Consider the following 18,887-nt stretch of genomic DNA (forward strand, 5'->3'; position numbering starts at 1 on the left):
CAAAACACTGACAGAATCCATGGATGGCAGGCTTTTGAGTGTCCTTGCAAAGAAAGGTGGCTATATTGGTCGCTGATTTATTTTTGTTTTGTTTTTGAATGTCAGAAATGTATATTTGTGAATGTGGAGATATTATATTGGTTTCACTGGTAAAAATAAATAATTGAAATGGGTATATATTTGTTTTTTGTTAAGTTGCCTAATAATTATGCACAGTAATAGTCACCTGCACACACAGATATCCCCCTAAAATAGCTAAAACTAAAAACAAACTAAAAACTACTTCCAAAAACATTCAGCTTTGATATTAATGAGTTTTTTGGGTTCATTGAGAACATGGTTGTTGTTCAATAATAAAATTATTCCTCAAAAATACAACTTTCCTAATAATTCTGCACTCCCTGTATCACACAATAAAAAAAAAATCACTGAAAGCACAAAGTGTATGAACAGCAATAATATTACATAATGTGCTTTTAAAAACTTTGTGAGCAACAAACTTAATTGAATCTGAACAGTCTGAACACAGTTTTATTCCCATTCTGTTCACACACAGACTTCAAGGAAACTATGTGTGAGTCAAAACGCTACAAAAATGTTCCCAAAGAGTAAAAGATGTATCTTTGATCTACTTCTACACTTTATCTTAGGATAGGATTAGGATTCAAGGATCAAGATGCAATCAGAAAGAAATTAGGTAAAATGACTCAGGAAAAAAGTAAAATAAAAAGGAGTGGTAAGAATAACGGGCTCCAGAAAATGTAACTAGCTAATCTACTTTTTAACGACTCAGTGAATCAACTGATAATCATATAATGATCAGAACCGCTTCAGCTTCAGGAAATCCTAAGAGAAAACCGATTAATGAAGTTTTGAGTTGTTTGTTCCTGTCAGTGAATCACACTGACGTGCTGCTGTGTGTGAAACTAGTTAAACAAAAACTTGGGTTGTTCATTACATTACACATTATAAATAACTTTGGCAGCAGCACACTGTTAAATGTTTGTGAACTGGTTAAACAGGTTAAATAGATTTTCTGGGAACCAAGTCAAATTAAGATAACTCCTGTACTCACTTTTACTCTTTACTTTCACTTTTACTTACTACCCTTCAACTACAGCTCTTCAAAGAACCTTAGCCTCAGTTTTGTTATACTGGCACTCTTATTAGACACCGGTGTTCATGCATTTCTCAGTTTGACTCAGTATTTTAGTGAGAATTTTGTACAGAAACTTTTCAGTAAACATCTCTGTAAGTGTAAAAATATTCAACAAAAAGTCAGATGGCTGAGATCAAAGTAATAGAGAACTCTTTGGGAAAGTTCAGAAACTACTCTGTGTTTTTGATTCTCTGCCAAAACAGCTAATACAGTGATTTGGGCAGGGATAGCTCAGTAGGTAAAGTGGTCGCCCCATGATCGGAAGGTCGGCGGTTCGAATCCACTTAACGGCTACCCTGAGGTACCCCTGAGCAAGGTACCGTCCCTACACACTGCTCCCCGGGCGCCTGCTTAGTGGGCTGCCCACTGCTTCACTGAGTGAATGGGTCAAATGCAGAGGAAAAACAAGTAATTTCCCCATGGGGATCAATAAAGTATCCATTATTATTATCATTATTATTATTTAATCCAGTGCTTCCAGTTTCTACTTTACTTTGATTACATCACTGAAACTTTTCATTTTTATACTTTCTTTTTGGCTTCTATAGCTCACTTACATATAGACAGAAAAGGTAAAGGTAAACATATACTTTTTTAAAACCCTATAGCAATAAGTGTAATATATGGTATTTTTTTTCCTCTCTGAACTTAAAGTTTCAGGGAGACCTAAAGTTATAAGAGCTAGAAATGACTCACAAGAAAATTACTTTCTTTCCTACTGAGAGAAAAACAGCTTATGGGGATTTTGCCTGCCACCAATGAGAATCTACATTGATTTATTGAATCTTCTTATCATCAGTTATATCAGATCAAATATATTTCCCGTTTTTCAGTGTCACATTTAGATTACAAAGGTCATATGAAGCACAGGAAGAAATGATCTTTTTCCGCTTGTGACTGATTGACAAACATGATCGTCTGTCATAAGTTTAGTTTGTTGCAATAAAAAATATTGTGAAAACTAAGGGTTGCCAAAGAGTTTCTTATTTAGTAAGTAGGTGGTTTTGCTGTCTAAACCACACAAGTTATTTTCCCTCCATTTCCAGTCTGTATGCTAAGATAAGCTAAGCACACTCCTGATTTCTACTCGTTAAACAGATTTTTAGGTATCTTCATCCTTTCATCTCGTGTGTGTGTGTGTCATCTTTAGTTAATTAGTGTAATTGCTTTATATAGCACATTTTCTGGCTCCGTGTTGCCTAATAACCCAACTTGTCACATGATCCACTTAGTTAATAGCTGACACACATTAAATATTTGGAATTTTGTTACTGGAAACTGTGCATCCTCTTCTTTTATTATGTATTTTCCCAAATTTTCTTATATATTTCCACACTTTTCTCAATATGATAGAATTTTTAATATACATACACATTTTTCAGTCAGTGATTTCCATTGATAGAGATCTCCAAAAGTTGATTCTGTTCATCTGGATATGAAAAGTGGCAGGTTAGCCTTGTTAGACTGTGAGATTTCCATCTGTAATGGGGGACAGCTAAAAGCTGATGTGTACCATAAACCTACGCATACGGATCAGTATTTAAGGTTCGACTCTCATCATCCACTGGAGTATAAACTGGGTGTCATCAGGACACTACAACACAGAGCGAACACCATCCCCACAGACACAGCAGCCAGGGAAGCAGAAGAACATCACATCATCACATCAAGAAGGCCCTGAGTAAATGTGGTTATCCCAGCTGGACTTTTGTCATTTACACCTACAGGCCAGTGGACACTCTTTCAATGATGAGGATGTACACATCCTGGACAGGGAGGAATGCTGGTTTGAGTCAAGGAGGCCATTTACGTGAAAAGGGAAAGACCATCTCTGAATCGAGGAGGGGGCCTAAGGGTACATCTTTCGCCATCGTACAATGCTGTGATTGCAGCCATTCCCCAACTCTCTGTGAATGGTACTCATGGCCATTGATCAATGGGCTTTGATCAGTGGTTGTTGATCAATGGTCATGAGAATTTGCATAATCATGATGAAGGAACTGACCTCCCAGGCCATTGTTCCTTCAGTGGGCTGGTTTCAGTCATTATGCAAATATGCTGTTTACCTGCATGAATGACGAAACGTTTCTCCCACTGAAAACGTTACGTCCAGATGAACAGAATCAACTTTTTGGAGATTTACTTACCTGGATGATTGAGCATGCATTAAGATAGAAATCTTGGTGTTTTTTTTTTTGATTTTCTGATAAAACTGAGCAAAAAGATTATTAAGATCTCCTACAAATCATCTTGTTTTATTCTTGTTGTGGTTAATTTTATTTTAATTTTATTTTTAATACGATAAAAATGTTTCTGTTTCTTGTTAATCATTTATTTAAAAGGTTTTCCTGAAGGAGGCTTTTGAAAGCCTTCAGTCAACATGAAGTTTTTCTGACTACTACTCTGAAGTCTCAGTAGGACCACTGGTGAGGTGCCAGCAAACAGGTGAAAAATATAAAGTTAAACAAATGAATAAATTACAATACAATATTTGGGGGGGAAGGCAAGGAAACATACATGTGCTTGTGCTGGCACATTTAAGTAAAATTCAACTTCAACCATTTTTATTCTTTTTGTTTTTTTATTGTGTGTTGCTATAACTTATTTTGGCTTCTAGGCTGAAATAGGTTAGAAAAAGTTTGAGAGCCAGTGATGTATACTGTTATACAAAAGTGTTTTTGTCATTTATTCAGCTTAATAAAGTGTGTACTTAGAGTCAACTAACACTGCATATGTTTGTGTGTTACATTAATACTAAATTCTTTAATTGCCCATATTTACATCATTCCCTTTATTTTAGCTTATTTGTAGGGAGTTTTACCAGCTCTTAACAGTGTGCCTTGGCTTTAGACAGTTTTGCTATTTTTATGGCTGATTCATTAGTTTGTGATGTGGGTCTCGCAAAAGGGCAGAAATGAGATATCCAAACTGGAAAAACAAAAGAAGTACCCTCTGGGCAGTAATAATATTTATGTGAGATTCCTGTGAAATGTGGCCAGGAGCCAGAGTGACTCTCAGACTCATAAAATGCAAAAGTTTTCTTCCCAGGCTGAATCATGAAGGCCATAATCTGGAAACTGAAAGGATGACTGGGTGAACTTAAATACAGACACTTGGGCATGAAAAAAAAGATTTGAGCAGAATAAAAGTGCCTCAGTTTATTTGTGTACCTTCGGACCGCTCTTTCCGATTGGGCCTTGCTGTCCAGGATAACCCTGAGGAGGATAAACAAGAAATATTGTTCTCAGATTTTTTTAAATCAAAGGAGAAAAAAGAGAAATGAGTTCAAATATGACGTGAAGAAGAAAATTATATAAAACAGTGAATTCGGGAAATTTTAGAAATGAAAACACTAAATAAGCCGCTTTGTACTAGAGCCTGAAGCTTAGGAGCTTGTGTCACTTTAAAAGGAGGAGTCTGAGTGATATCATCTGTTGCTACGTAGATGGAACACAATTAAATAAAGGAAGATTAAACCACAAGGCAACCCTTGACAGAGTCACATGTGTACCGCTATAGTATGCGTCAGTATTTGTTGTAATGGAAACCCGAAGAAAAGAGAAACGTGAATCTCCTCAACCCAGGAAAGGTTTATGGAATTATATCTGTGACTCTGTTCTGTGTAATGGGACAGTTTGAAAAGCGTGTTTGGAGGACTTAGGAAAAAAAAGTTGTACGTTCTGCCTTTCGTGTAGATTTAATCAAATTCACAGCTCACAGCTAATGAAATTTCCTCCTGCTCATTTGCTAATAGAGGTAAAACTAACTACTGTGCGTCTCAGATTGAGCAAACTTGGGACTGCACAGACAGAGAAGTTATTAATACACTTTTATGCTGATTAAAACAAGCATGCCGAGATATTTGAAGATATTTTGTCTATTGCATAACATAACTAATGCATAATTGAATAGAGTCCCAGATATATATTAATACACCAGAGAAACTGCATCATCAGATGTCTTAAAAACCTTTGATACAATGTTTTGAATCGGTTTTTTGATTTTAAAAAAAATTGCCAAGAAAGAAAAGGTTATGGAAGTCAAATGAGATTAAAATTCAAATCAAATGATGACACATAGAGTAAATGTTAAGATGTTTTGGTAGTTTCCATGACCAGTAATGATGTGTCTTACAGTGTAGCCTCTCTCGCCAACATCACCTGGAAACCCAGGTGCTCCTGTTTGACCCTGTTGACGAAGAACAAACATGTTTAGATCGACACCAAGACAGCTGTGACTTGAACCGGCACTGCTGGTTATCAAAAAACTGTGCAATAAACAGCTAGACATAATGCAGAAGAATAAAAAGAATTATTTTCTTTTAAGCAAAGAAACTGTGTCAGTTTTTGATCATAGACATTTTAAACCACCTTCAGTTGTGTGCCAGGGGAAATCACCAAACATTTTCTTTTTTGAAGAATTTAAGTATGTGATACTTATATACCTTTGGTCCGTCTCTTCCCTGAGGACCTTGTCTGCCTTTGTCACCAGGAGCGCCCTAAAAAAGAAAAAACACATCCATCCAAAGTGCCAAAAACTAATAAGCCACCAGAGCATTCAAAACACATGGTTAAAAACTTTATTATATTATTCAGTGTAAATAAATTCATAAAATACAGAAACTTAAAATAAAAAAAATCATATACACACTGTATACACTTTAGTAACAAGTACTGATTGTTACTGTTATTACTTGTTAAACCAGTATTTTATTCAATAATTTATTAAGAAAAAAACAAAACAATAAAAATCAGTTTATTTCCATGTCTTTATGGGCCTATTGACTTGGCCAAATAAATAAATAAAGATAAAAATTGAAAAGAACCACTAATATTTGAGTTTATAAATACTGATACTAATAAATGATTAATAAAATAATTTCAGCATTTGCCTCATCAAAATGTTACTGAACATAAAACACAGCTGCGTTGTTGTATTCCAGTCGTGTAATTATCATGAGGACATAGTTATCACTCTTTTTTTTTCTTTTACCTTGATACCTTTAGTCCCTCTTCCTCCAGCAGGCCCAGCATCACCACGACGACCCTGAAATAACCAAAAAACTCAATTACCACCTTTTCCAGTTGTGTGGCTCCATCAGCTCATCAAGTTCTAGGGTCTATAATATATAATCCATGTCTATAATATTAATCTCCCCAATCCAGGGTCTAGCCAAAGGTAAAATGTGGTGATTTATGGTGAATTGTGGCACTGAAACATTAAGTGGAAAATGCTGTCTCATCCATTCGTTAAAAATTGCATCATCACTTTATAATTTTAGTTAATTGTGTCATTTATTCATTTATTTTTTGTCCTAATTTGAACATCAAAATTTATGTTCTTTCCTGAGTCAAAGTGAAACTTTGTGCCTAATATGAAGAACGACTCTAGAGGTTTGAAAGAAATTGTTGTGTTCACAAGAGCAGGATTCTTTTGCAGGCAAAAACTCTTCAGTGATTTACCATGTCACTACCCGATCCGTACCGGAAACCCGATCCGTACCACGCATGTGCGAAAGGCATCTACTTCCACTCGAAGCATTTTATTATAGTTACGGGTCAGCGTATCTGTTAAGATGTTAACAATAATAAGTATCTGTTAAAATGTTTGCAATAATGAAACATTTCAATACAATGTAGACCAAAAAAAAAAAGTTACGGATCAGGCCTCCCCAATCCTTACTCACATGTTCAAAAGTCAGACCGTACAGATCCGGTCTACCCGATCTTACCGCCTACGTGCAGATGTTCTCTTCTTCTTCTGTTTCGTTGTGTATGCGTGTTAAATTTGATTTAGTAATAGTCGAGTGCGTTTATGTTTGTCTATGTGGAGAGGATTGATTGGAATTGTGACGATGATGTCCGCTATCACTGACAATTGTCAGTAAACACTTAATTTGGCTAATGAATCTTCACGTGACTCATTACAAATGTTTATTTTTAGACACAATAGGCTTCTATACGGAGGTATCCATTGTTTAAATGTCCCGGGCAGTCGAAAAGGAAATATGTCCAGAAATACTAGGAGCTTACTTGGCGCTAACCATGTCATTGAAATACATTAACTGTCACAATGTTGGCAAAGAGAGGAAGTGACGAAAGATTCTCGCGTGCGTGGTACAGATCGGGTAGCGACAAGCATCATAACAGATGAAGTAATCATCTTGGCCATCATGTGAGATGGGCTGTGATAAAGTGATAATAACTCCTTTCATACATGAGCAGGGAACTATATTATTTAACTATGGTAGTAATAATATTTTACAATTCTTCAGCCAGTACGGAGTGGCTCTTTGGATCTCATAATACACATAATGTTTGGAAGTCAAAAGGCACTGCATATCACCCTAAAACACCAGAGCAACATTGAAGTTTGGAGGTGGGAATTTCATGGTTTCAAATATACCAGGATGGAACAAGGGTGGAAAATTTCAGCAAGACAGTGATCCCAAACACACAGGCAAGGAAACTCAGTTGGTGTCAGAGAGAGAAAATAAAGCTGCTAGAATGGCTCAGACCTGACCTGAACCCAATGGAAAATCTATGTAAAGAACTAAAGCTCAGAGTTCATAGAAGGAACTCACAGAACATCTGAATTTGAAAACTATGTAATGGAGAGGGCCAAAATCACACCTGAGTAATGCTTGTGACTAGTTTCTCCACACAGGAGACATCTTGTCACCGACAAAGGCTTCTTTACGAAGTATTACATACATTTCAGTCAGCGTGTTCAATATTATTTTCCTGTGCCATTTCTCATTATTACAGATAACTTTGAACATCTATGGTTTGTTTTCTTAGCATGTGTGGATTGAATGGGTTGTTTTTGTGCATGAATAAATGTGTGTGTGTGTGTGTGTGTGTGTGTGTGTGTGTGTGTGTGTGTGTGTGTGTGTGTGTGTGTGTGTGTGTGTGTGTGTGTGTGTGTGTGTGTGTGTGTGTGTGTGTGTGTGTGTAACTGCAGTTAGGGGTCATAAAGTTTATTATCAGGAACTGCCAGAAAAAACCCCAAAACCCCAATCTGCTATTTAAATGTGTCATTTGTTTGTTGATACTCTGGGTGATTTCCAGGATAATGACACAACCTCTGTTGTCTCAGTCTGCGGTGGGAGGTGGTTTCAGTTTCATTTCCTGAATGTGTCAGTGCATGTCAGTGAAATACCTTAAATTAATCTAATTTAATCTTTTTTTTTAAAATGTGCCTGCATAATTTGCTTGCTATGCTTACATAGCATCTACAACAGTTGAAATCCAATTATTAAAGCTTTTCTGTGTAACTTTTGCACTGTTTTTTTTTTTCCAACACGGAAACCCATTGATTCAGTGTAGACTAAATAACATCTGCCAGTTTAAAAATAGTGTGACTCATCGTGGAGTCACGACTTCCTTACTTTCACTTTTATCAGAATTAGTCTGATTTAGTTGAGCTGAAGCAAATGTTTCACTAAAAACCTGTTCTTATTCAGCTTATTGAAGTTTAGCTTAGATGTTAAATTTTCCACCACAGAGAGGCTGAGAGGTAGCTGTGTTCCTTACAGTCTCACCAGGAGGTCCGACTCCTCCACGGGGTCCCTCCAATCCCATGTCACCCTGTCAACAAGAAGAGGCACTGCAATTATTGGCTACTTGAGCTGCTAATAACACATAATAACTGCTGGGCTAAACAAATGCAAAACAGTATAAAAATACAATGGTTCAATGTAAATCTGTAATTTAAAACCATAATGTTTTTAAATTAATTATATATTTATAATAAATCATATAAACAGCAATAGATAGATCTAATAATTATGACGTCTACCACAAACTAATATTATGAAGCCCTGAACTGTAATTCTTTCAGCATAAAATCACATAATTTCAGGTCAAATGAGCTTTCTTTAAATTATTATTATATTACATGTCACTTCAGTGAATTTTAAACTTACTGATGGGGTTGATGCAATTGATAATTACACTTCATATAGTTCTCTAAATGTAGCTGTTGCAGGTATTGCAGTCTGCTTAGGTATTGTCTGTCTATCATTATGCAAATATTTTGCTTATTTATTGACAGGAGCATAGAAGACATTTAAACAAACAAAAATATTGTAAATAATGCACAGAAAAAAATAATGCTCCAAAGGGAAGAGATGCTGTAACTTGTAGATAAATACCTGACACTGTGAAAACATTATGTCAGGTATGACATTGTGGAAATACTAAATGTATACTGTAATCAGTGCATTAACTCAACAGTGATGCATCTATCAACATCCCTCCAACCACATGACTGAGGCGAGAGGGGTGGGAGGGATAGAGTGTGCGTGTGTGTGTGTGTGTGTTTACCTTTAGACCCACATCTCCAGGCTCACCTGGCTCTCCTGGAAGTCCAGTTTCTCCCTGACAGATTCAATGAATAAGCTTAGGAAAGTTTTAAAAATCCTCACAGATGGAGCTGCAGCTTTACGGAGCTTAACTCTTTGGTGAAAAAAAAATTTCAGTTATTACTTTAAAAGGTTTTAAATGAAACTTAACAGCTCACACTCTGCACTTATATCTTTTAATAGTCACAATAAAATGTAAACGTAGCCAGTTAACTTTCACTTCAGGATGGACTGGTTAACTCACTGTGGCTCCAGAAAAACCAGAAGCTCCTTCATCTCCCTCAGGACCAGGGTCACCCTGCAAAATGAGGTCAAAGGTTACAACAGACAAGGGCAAAAACATTTCCAAAGCTTATACACAACACTCACTCTCCTCACACAACAAAGCAGTTTCATAGTCTTAAAAATTGCAACAGCTGAAAGTTATAAACAGTGAATTTTTGATATATGGTGAAATCAATTTAAAAAAGAAAAATAATGAAATTATTGGAATGACTGATTATATCTTAATCCTGCTTTAGTTGGGGCACCTCGAGGTGTTGTGTAAAATAACACTAAAACAGCAGAAAACACTTTTTTCCCTTTTCCTGTCATAGACAAGATTTTTTTTCTGCTTTAGTCTTTAATTACTTAAATTACCCAAATTACTTTAAATTTAATTAAGTTTCAAATGAAGAGCTTTCACTTTCAGTTTGGCTTCAGGTTTTTAACAAACTTTCCTTCACTGCTTATACCTCTTTTACTTTCTGTTTAGCTGACTGGCTTTTATGGTCGTTAAAACTCAGTATTTTCAGTTTCATTTTATTTTTTCTTTAGTTTTTACTTTCACTCTATGTTACAACACCAATGCTGTCATTACTTTCACAGTGTTATGGGAGCTACAAATGTAAATACAAGCTATTTTGCATGGTAGTATCAACTGTGACTGCTGTAGCATGATTTACTCACCACTGGTCCAGTATCTCCTCTCCTTCCCTGAACACCTTTGGTCCCTTTATAGCCCTAAAACACAAAACGGATAAATAACCAGTAATTAAACTACTTGAATATGCAGCTGCTGCTTTAGTATCACTTTAATCAGGCATTCTTGTCATAAACAAACATCCATTATTCATGTTTAAGACTTTTACCTCTCTCCCTTGAGACCCTGGTTTACCGGTTTTACCCTGCAGGCCTCTGGATCCCTGAGAGAAAGAGAAAAGGAATCAGACTGTGGAAAACAAAAACTACAACATAAACAAACCTACATTTGACCCTAGTTTTGGATCAGGCCATGCAGTGTAAGAATGAAACAAAGGGGCCATTGACTGCATTTAGCCAGTGATGTGATGCAATGTGGCTGTACCTTCGGTCCTGTGAAGCCAGCAAATCCAGGCTCTCCGGGCTCACAGTCACACTCTGTTGGCCCCACCTGCCCAAGCTCTGCATCGCCCCCTGACTCTTCTGAGGAGCCAGTGTCAGGCTCATATGGCACCTAAAACACAACATTAACAAATATTATCACACCTATGGTGTCCTTCAAATTTAGCTTCACTACACCCAATGCCCTGCACCCGCATAGACATGGTTTTGTAGACATTCCTGATTCCATTTTCCTTGTTTTAAAGAAATTTAAATCAAGCTGCTACAATTTTGCAGTGCGATAAGAGAACAGTTACCAAATCAACCTCATAGTAAGATTTGCTTGACTTAAACTAAAATGGACACATTAAATTAATTTTGAATCTCATTATTGGTGAGGAATATTCAATAATACTAATTTTATATTACTCGTAACAATCTTTTTTTTTTAATCGCTTATTGGCCTTGTGCAGTGCTTCAGATTAGCTATGCTCTGGAACAAGTATGTCATTTTCATCATGAAGAACCACAAGTTGCAGAAGAGGCTTGATGGTGTAGGGTTATGATTCTTGTAGGTTCAAATCCTGGATGCGCCCTTACTTTGGAGCAATTACTGACCGATAGTTCTGGCAGGCAGTTTGCTTTCAGCATCACTAAACAAAAATTGTAGAAAATCTAGCCCATTACAGAAGACTGCCGGTAATAATACTTAAGTGCCTCCAGGGGGCAGCCACCCGCCTGTGACCTGAAGTGGACACTCCACCCGATTCTAGCTGAGAACCATGACCTCAGACCTGGAAATGCGGACATTCATCTGCCAATCACCTCACTTAAAGCTGGAGGCTCCCACCTGAGGGAGCCAACAGAACCACATCATCTGCAAAGAAGCATAGATGAGATCCTGAAACCACCAAAGTCCAAACCTTCTGCCACTTGCCAAAGTCCAAAACCCATAAGTAGGGATGGGTATCGTTTAGGTTTTATCCGATACCGGTGCCAAACCGGTACTTTTGAAACGGTGCCGGTGCTTAAACGGTACTCAAACCGGTGCTTAAAGAATGGAGAACACCAACTTTGTCCAAAAACCTCTCATGTTCAGCTGTTTTTTTGTAAAAAGATAACAATGTTAGCCTTTTCTGCAGCTATGGGGCATATATGGTATCACTCTTGGCTGGAAGCAGTGCTTAAACAATGGAAAAAACACAACCTTTGTCCAAAAACCTCTCATGTTTAACTGTTTTCCACTTTTTCTTTGGTCATTTTAGCCTTTTTGGCCAGGGTGAAGGGAGTATCTGCCATCAAACAAGAAGACAGCCACATGTAGCTATGATGATGTTTGCTAGTTCACCTTACATGCATTAATGTAATAACGTGGTGAGCCTACTCAACGTAAATTACACACGAACAACATTAAGCTACTCACGCAGAGAAGAACGGCTGCTGCTGCCATCATCATCCGTCATCATTTCTGCTACACTGGCAGGGCTAGGGGCCAGGACTCTATTCTTCGGGTTTTTGGGGGATGTTGCTCCGGGTCCGATAACTGGCAACCCACCCGCAGTAGATGTGCACGGAGTGAGGTCTCGCAGCAAGCTATCAAATACGGCGCATTTCTCGGCTTTTAAAAAAAACGCTATGCGTCACCAGGTGTTTCATCGGATTTGAGGTGTTACCTCCTTTGACAGTATCACAGTATCAGCTTAAAGCACTTGTTGCAGGCTGCTGAGTTTGCATATTTTGCTGTGAAGTACAGCCATACATTTGACCGGTCCTCCTTGGGCATTTTTAATCTAGCTCTGCTCTAAAAGAACGTGCGTACCGGGACCCGCTTACTATCCTCAGAAACATAAAATGATTGGCTAGAATCTAAAGTGTATCACAGCTCAGGGAAAAAAAAGCACCGAAATAAAGCACCGAAATGTGCGCTGCTTTTCGGTCTGGTTACTACCGTTTATGTCAGAACCGATACCGGTACCCATCCCTACCCATAAGGAATAAATCCGACTTATTGCCAACAATGCAGACCAAGCTTTCACTTGGCTGTACAGGGACTGAATGACCCTTAACAATGGGCTGAATGCCCTTTAATAGGAAGATTTTTATGCGTGAGAGAGGTCAGGTTTTTATGAATGCTATATGAAACTAAAACTCAGTTCCTAGTTATGTTTAGCAGATATGAAATTGTTGAGGGGCTTGGAACAAAGAGAGACTGAAAGAGGCTTGTTGTTTTTTAAAGCTCTCTCTGCATTTCTTCCTGCTGCAGTTTAATATTGTTGTTGAGCTACCCCTGACACTCCCAGCACACGGCTGTCCCACCTGCACGATCTCAGTGTCCTCTTTGGCATAGTGGGACTCAGTGGTGGTGATGTAGGGAAAGGTGTCCTCAGTGATCATGGTGATTTGGGTGGGGATTGGGCCATAAGTGTCATAATCCTCCTCCTCGAATATCTGGTCCACATCATAGCTATGAGTCGGCTCTGGTGGATATTCTAAGGAAATATTAAGACATTTAGTTTTGTTTGGACTTTGTGGTGCATTGTTACAGTCAGCAGTCCTGGTCTGGAGCCCCGAGGACTTCAAACAGTCAGAGAGTGTCCTCTGGTACAGTTTACACTAACTGTGTTACTGATCTCACCTGGCTGAGGAGCAGCTAAGTTGTCATAGTGGTCAACTGCAGAAGACTCTTCATAGGTGTGTTCCTCACCTGAATAGACATGCAAAATACATGAGGTAAGAATTCAGTATGAGACACATGGGGAAATGTGACTCGTTTTAGGGGTATGATTCCTGTTTTGAGTGTGCACGATCCCGGGTTCAATTCCCTGATGAGCCCTTAACTTACAGCAAATGTGGGAGGATAAAAGTTGCATCATACTGTACATACAGATCAACAACTTCCAAAAACACCTCTCCTCTCTTGCAAAACTGTGATTTGAGTCAGTGCATTAAAGTTTATGAATAAAGTGAAGTTACAATCGGAAGGGTTTTTTGTTGAAAAAACAAAGAAACAAACAATAATTTGTGGTAATAATTGAATAAATATGAGTTTGTAATGAATATGTGATAAATTTTGTGCTCGCCTAACAATGCAATTCATTTAAAGTTGTTACTTTTTTTCTCCACATAAGCCTTTACTTGACTATGATATTAAACAAGAAAGTTACTAATGAGTTGTGAAGGTACTTTTTAAAAGTAATTAAGCAGTGTTTATCATAATTAACTGTCGATTAGTTACCTAGAAGAAACCAGTTTACAATATTCCTCAGCTGGATTCTATAATTGTGTTATCTGTCACCTGTTGTTCTTTAGTAAAACAAGGCTAAACAGCTATTGTTTCACCTGAGGTTAAAGTTAAATCAGTGTCAGCATGAGGAAGCCCTGACCTGAGTGGTATCCAGAAAATTCCTCCTGGCAGTGAGAAGAGACGGCAAACAGCATGAACACGAGCAGCCCCGAGAGGAGCGACGCCTGCAGGGGACACATCAAATACAGCAGATAGACTCATGCAACACAATTCACCATTTCACACAACCTGAATGAATATTAAACTGTAAACTAAGATGTCACTGCTGGATGAGTTTGTTTTCTGACCCACTGTTCCTACTACAAGTGCTGTCAGCTGTATTTAAATAAATCCCTCCATTTGACTCTATTAATTAAATTAAATTAATTAAATTAAATTAGGTTTAATTAAATAATTAAACCAACTAACTTTTGATTGGCTGCTTCTTGCACACTAAGAATTTGAACGGCAGGTGGGTGGGGCTCCTGTATTCACAAACAGTTAAGTGCATTTAATGACCACCAGAGATGGGCAGTAACGTGTTATTGTAATCTGATTACTACAAAAAGTAATTAGATTACTCTTACTTTCCCGTAAGCACGCTGCATTACTGCGTTACTAAACCGTGATTTGTGTGTGAGAGTGTCTGATGACAATGACGTAAGCGCGTGCGACGTCAGTGGCAGCAACAGATGTGTAAATCAACATCTGAGCAAGCACCTGGCCTTCTGCCATGGGAATGTGAAATTCACAGAGAAAGCGCCGGATCCCCCCACTGACAACTGCAAGAATCACTCGTCTACTTGACTTCTGCATTTCTGTCATTGCAGGTGCTCATTGGTCTATCCTTTGAGGGATAGGTCCCCGTTTTAAATCGTAGACAAGCCCTAACTACACAAAGACTGTTGCAAACTATTCTACTTTGAAGAGTGCCCATGCTGAACCTCATGTTTTTAGATTTGAGTCCCTTGTTGGTATTTTTTTTTAATGTTATGCACAAAAAGGGTATCAATTAGCTGTCTGTGAGGTAGCTCATCCATCTCGTGATCCATCATATTTCACAGGCTAAAAACAAACTAATTATTCTACAGGGACTGCAGCAGTGCTTCTTTCTCTGTGAAGTGAAACTGTAAACAAACAAGGTTTAAAAAAAAAAAAAAAAAAAAAAAAGATTGCAATCATGCTGATGTAGTTTTGCACCACTTTGACTTAGCAAAGACTTGTTTGACCTCGTTTTTTACACTGGGAGTATTTTGACCACTTTATAGGGGCTTTTTAGTTCCAGGAGACTTGATAAGTCAGATTCTTTCTTCCATTTACTCAGTGCATCATGTAAAGTGTTTTTACATTGTAAACTTTTATATAGGATCCAACCAACTTTATTTTATTTCAGAAAAAGAAAAAGTTTAAAGTAATCATGAGCTGCATAAACAGCCTAAAGGGAGTGTTAAGTATATTGATCAACAGAAATTCAGCATAATTCAGCTCTAATTCCAGTCTTCAGTCTTGTTGCCTCAGCTCAGGTGACTGATTACTGTCAGGTTTTATGGCTCTGCTTAGACCAGTGACAGGTGTTATACTGCCCTCTGGAGGTAGCATAGTAAACTACTGGTAGGATACTGACAGAATACAATCCTATGGCAGTTTTTGTATTAGCCAAACAAATTTTTAATAGAAAAACAAAACTCCTTAATTCTAAAGGTCTTTGTTTATTTCCATGTTATTTTTTCCAGCACTGTAAACGCTATGTGCAAATATTGATTTAACCCACACGGTCAGTCTGATTGAATGAATAATAGGCAGGTTATCTGTGAAGCCTTTCCTGACTCACAGTGGTTTTTCATTCAATCACCTCTAGGCTGCATTCCTGAAATGCTCTTTTTGAAGGACTTCCTAAAAGGACCATCATTGGCTTCAGCTTAATAACCTTTCAACAGAAATTTGAATAACTAAAACTAATAACCATGTTAACCAGTTTTAGCAGAGCTGCACTGGCATAAGAAATTTTTTGCACAAGTGATTTTAAAATACTCCTTCTTGTATTTAAAGTCTTTTTTTTTTTTAATTTAAAAGTTTACTTTAAGTTCTAACTCACAGTCATAGATCTTACACTGTCACTTGTTGGACAACCAATGACAAGTATCAAAAACATCAGAAGTGAAGCAACCGCTTTCACTGATGAACCTCCTGACCTCAGAGCAGAACTTGATGCATCAAATATGATCAGAGAAGTGTTTGGGTGGGCTATACCAACAAAGGAGAATGCTGTTTGCCTGAGAATTAAACAGACTGAGGTTTCTTTGTCAGGAGGAAGACTGCTGAGCACTTCTCAGACTCATCTGACATTCCTGAAGCCTCACTGTGAGGCTGCAGACCAGCACAGGAAAAACCTGCTCTGTACCTGGAAGGCTGTGTATTAGATTTTAACACAAGGTCACTGAACTGGATAAAAGGAGGATAAAAATGACCACAACCACATTTTTGTAATCATTTCCGAAACCTCAGATCAAACCTTTTGAAAAAGAATTTTGGGAAGATTCAAACCTTGAAAAGGTCAAATGAGCTCAGCTTCTCTGGTGTTAAAGAATCCCTCACTCTTATATTGTTTCTTTATTCAAGTAACAATTTATTCATATAATATTGCCCTGAATAAAGTAGCAAAAAGAGCTCATTATCCAATAATTTAACAAGAACATTTGCCACATTTCTGCTAGACAAATGTTGCCTTGTTAACCTTTATTAGAGGCTAGTTTGTGCATGAATTTAAACAACCCAAGAGAACAGCTGTAACAGACCATACAAGCAAATTCAAACCCAATTAACTCTGCCCTGTTGGATCTCTGGGGCAGTGAGGTAGTGAATACTCTCACATTTCATATTTAACTTTTTTGTTCATATTTGTGGATTGCTATAAAGAAACAAAGGCTGCTCCAACATTCCCAATGTGTGCAAAATCTATTTGGTCACATGGCCAAACATTACACCATGTACAAATTTCCCTTTGGCTTTGTTGTGAATTCTAGAGAAAAATCCAAAGTCAGCAAAGAATCTAAACAAAGCCTGCTCTGTGAATTAAAAAGCTTCCCCAGAACCTAAAAATTACCCACAAACATTCATCAGAAATGTCTGCTCAGCAAAATGACTCCCACACAGATGACTTACTGAACAGCTGAATACAGAATTAGTTTATGATGTATTGCACCAAAATGACTTTAAAAATGAAAATAAATTACCACAAGTTATACTTCAGTAAACAACAACAAAAAAGTTTTTTAGATAAATTCTGTCTGCAGATTTTGCAGATTTAGACGCTAACACAAACAAAAAGAGAAGATCTGCATTTTTAATATGGAAGTTAAATTAATTATATCGAAATTTTTAAGGCCTATATCAACATTTTAAGGTCCTGCTAACAGCCTGAGAGGCACTTTATAGACTGTCCAGTGGACTAAGGATAAACTAAAACCTTCCCCTGATTATTTTACCATAAGCAACATTTAACAGTTCCCTCAAAATGTGCAGGGCCAAATCCACATATGATGATAATCTCATCTTACCTTATCACAGGAGGCCCCCATGGTGCTGCACAGTGATTCCCTCTAGACCAGACCTGCTAAAGGATTCTTTGGGGATATATGGATGAGAACAAAAACAGCCAGATTTTACGTTCCCTGAGGAGTTTCCCTTACACTATTATCACCCCAACGGTTCCCCTGTACTCTCGTCTCTCCAGGATCCGTCAGGTTCCCAGGCACGGACGGGATCCTGTTCGACTTTTTTTTGTTCCTCTCGTCCTCTATCTGTGCTTCTCAAAAGGGTGAGAAATACCAGATCCAGAATCCAGCATGAGCAGAGAAAAACCAGGACAGAAGGAAGATGAATAGATTTTGGGGTTTTGTGTCTTCACATTAATGTCTAGATCACATTTCCATGTGCTGCTGTCTGGAGTTGCAAAACAGTTTTAACATCTGATTAAAAAAAAAACTGTTTTGAGGATTGTAATCATCTAGACCACAATTTGCACCCATAATCATGCCTTGTATTTCCTCTCATGAGCTAAATAAAAATACATTCAAAATAAACTATCATTTAACGATTTTTCAAGCTTCAGCGAAACTTTTTCAAATTAGTTTAGTGAGGAACACATTTTACCCTCAGAACAAGATTTCTTAAATCAAAAGACCGAATGTTTTGCTGTGTTGCAATTTCAAACAATGATGTCATTTATGCCAACACAAATAGATTGTGTGACTATAGAGACAATTAATGATAATGATAATAATAATTTGTTATATAAACTGGTCATTTTTATATTCTTCAACCTAGGAACAAGAATCACAGGTGCATAGTTTTGCAACTATTCTTCAGTGAACAGTCAGATTTAGTTTTTATGTTCTTCCTGAAAGTCTGAACTCTTTATCAGACTATTAATTTAAATATCTGTAAAATGATCACCCTACATTTACTTGCAGTGTTTTTTGTTTTTTTTATAAACAGACCGCACAAACCCCCTTTACTCCATTTTCTTAATGACTTTCCAGGTAAACACACCCAAACTTACAGCAAAGACTAAAGGCCAAAAAATAACCTTTGAACTTATGGTGAAAGTAGGACAGTTAAGACACTCCTGTCTGAGATTCCAAGTTATCATTAAAAAAGAAAAAAAAAAAAAACCCAGCCAATCATGCAGAGGGAGGTAAGATGTGGCTGTGTTGTAAAACGCCAAAGTGCTGATTGAA

At 37.5% G+C, this 18,887-nt stretch overlaps 1 protein-coding gene across 1 annotated transcript in view; it reads right to left on the reverse strand.

The window, feature by feature from the left end:
* The window catches only part of LOC308406411 (uncharacterized protein), a 32,940-nt gene extending 15,016 nt beyond the window's left edge, over window positions 1-17,924 (reverse strand). The window contains exons 1-14 of the mRNA XM_080897410.1: window positions 17,706-17,924; window positions 14,249-14,333; window positions 13,501-13,569; window positions 13,182-13,354; window positions 10,870-10,998; window positions 10,655-10,708; window positions 10,473-10,526; window positions 9,769-9,822; window positions 9,487-9,540; window positions 8,695-8,748; window positions 6,152-6,205; window positions 5,604-5,657; window positions 5,294-5,347; window positions 4,330-4,374 (exon numbers count right to left, since the gene is read on the reverse strand). Of these exons, the coding sequence (XP_080753536.1) occupies window positions 4,330-4,374; window positions 5,294-5,347; window positions 5,604-5,657; window positions 6,152-6,205; window positions 8,695-8,748; window positions 9,487-9,540; window positions 9,769-9,822; window positions 10,473-10,526; window positions 10,655-10,708; window positions 10,870-10,998; window positions 13,182-13,354; window positions 13,501-13,569; window positions 14,249-14,333; window positions 17,706-17,726 (954 nt within the window). The 5' untranslated portion in view covers window positions 17,727-17,924. The remainder of the gene's footprint in view (window positions 1-4,329; window positions 4,375-5,293; window positions 5,348-5,603; window positions 5,658-6,151; window positions 6,206-8,694; window positions 8,749-9,486; window positions 9,541-9,768; window positions 9,823-10,472; window positions 10,527-10,654; window positions 10,709-10,869; window positions 10,999-13,181; window positions 13,355-13,500; window positions 13,570-14,248; window positions 14,334-17,705) is intronic.
* Between the last annotated feature and the right edge of the window lie 963 nt (window positions 17,925-18,887).

Source organism: Rhamphochromis sp. 'chilingali' (genome assembly GCF_963969265.1).
Source record: "Rhamphochromis sp. 'chilingali' genome assembly, chromosome: 11".
Lineage (NCBI taxonomy): Eukaryota > Metazoa > Chordata > Actinopteri > Cichliformes > Cichlidae > Rhamphochromis > Rhamphochromis sp. 'chilingali'.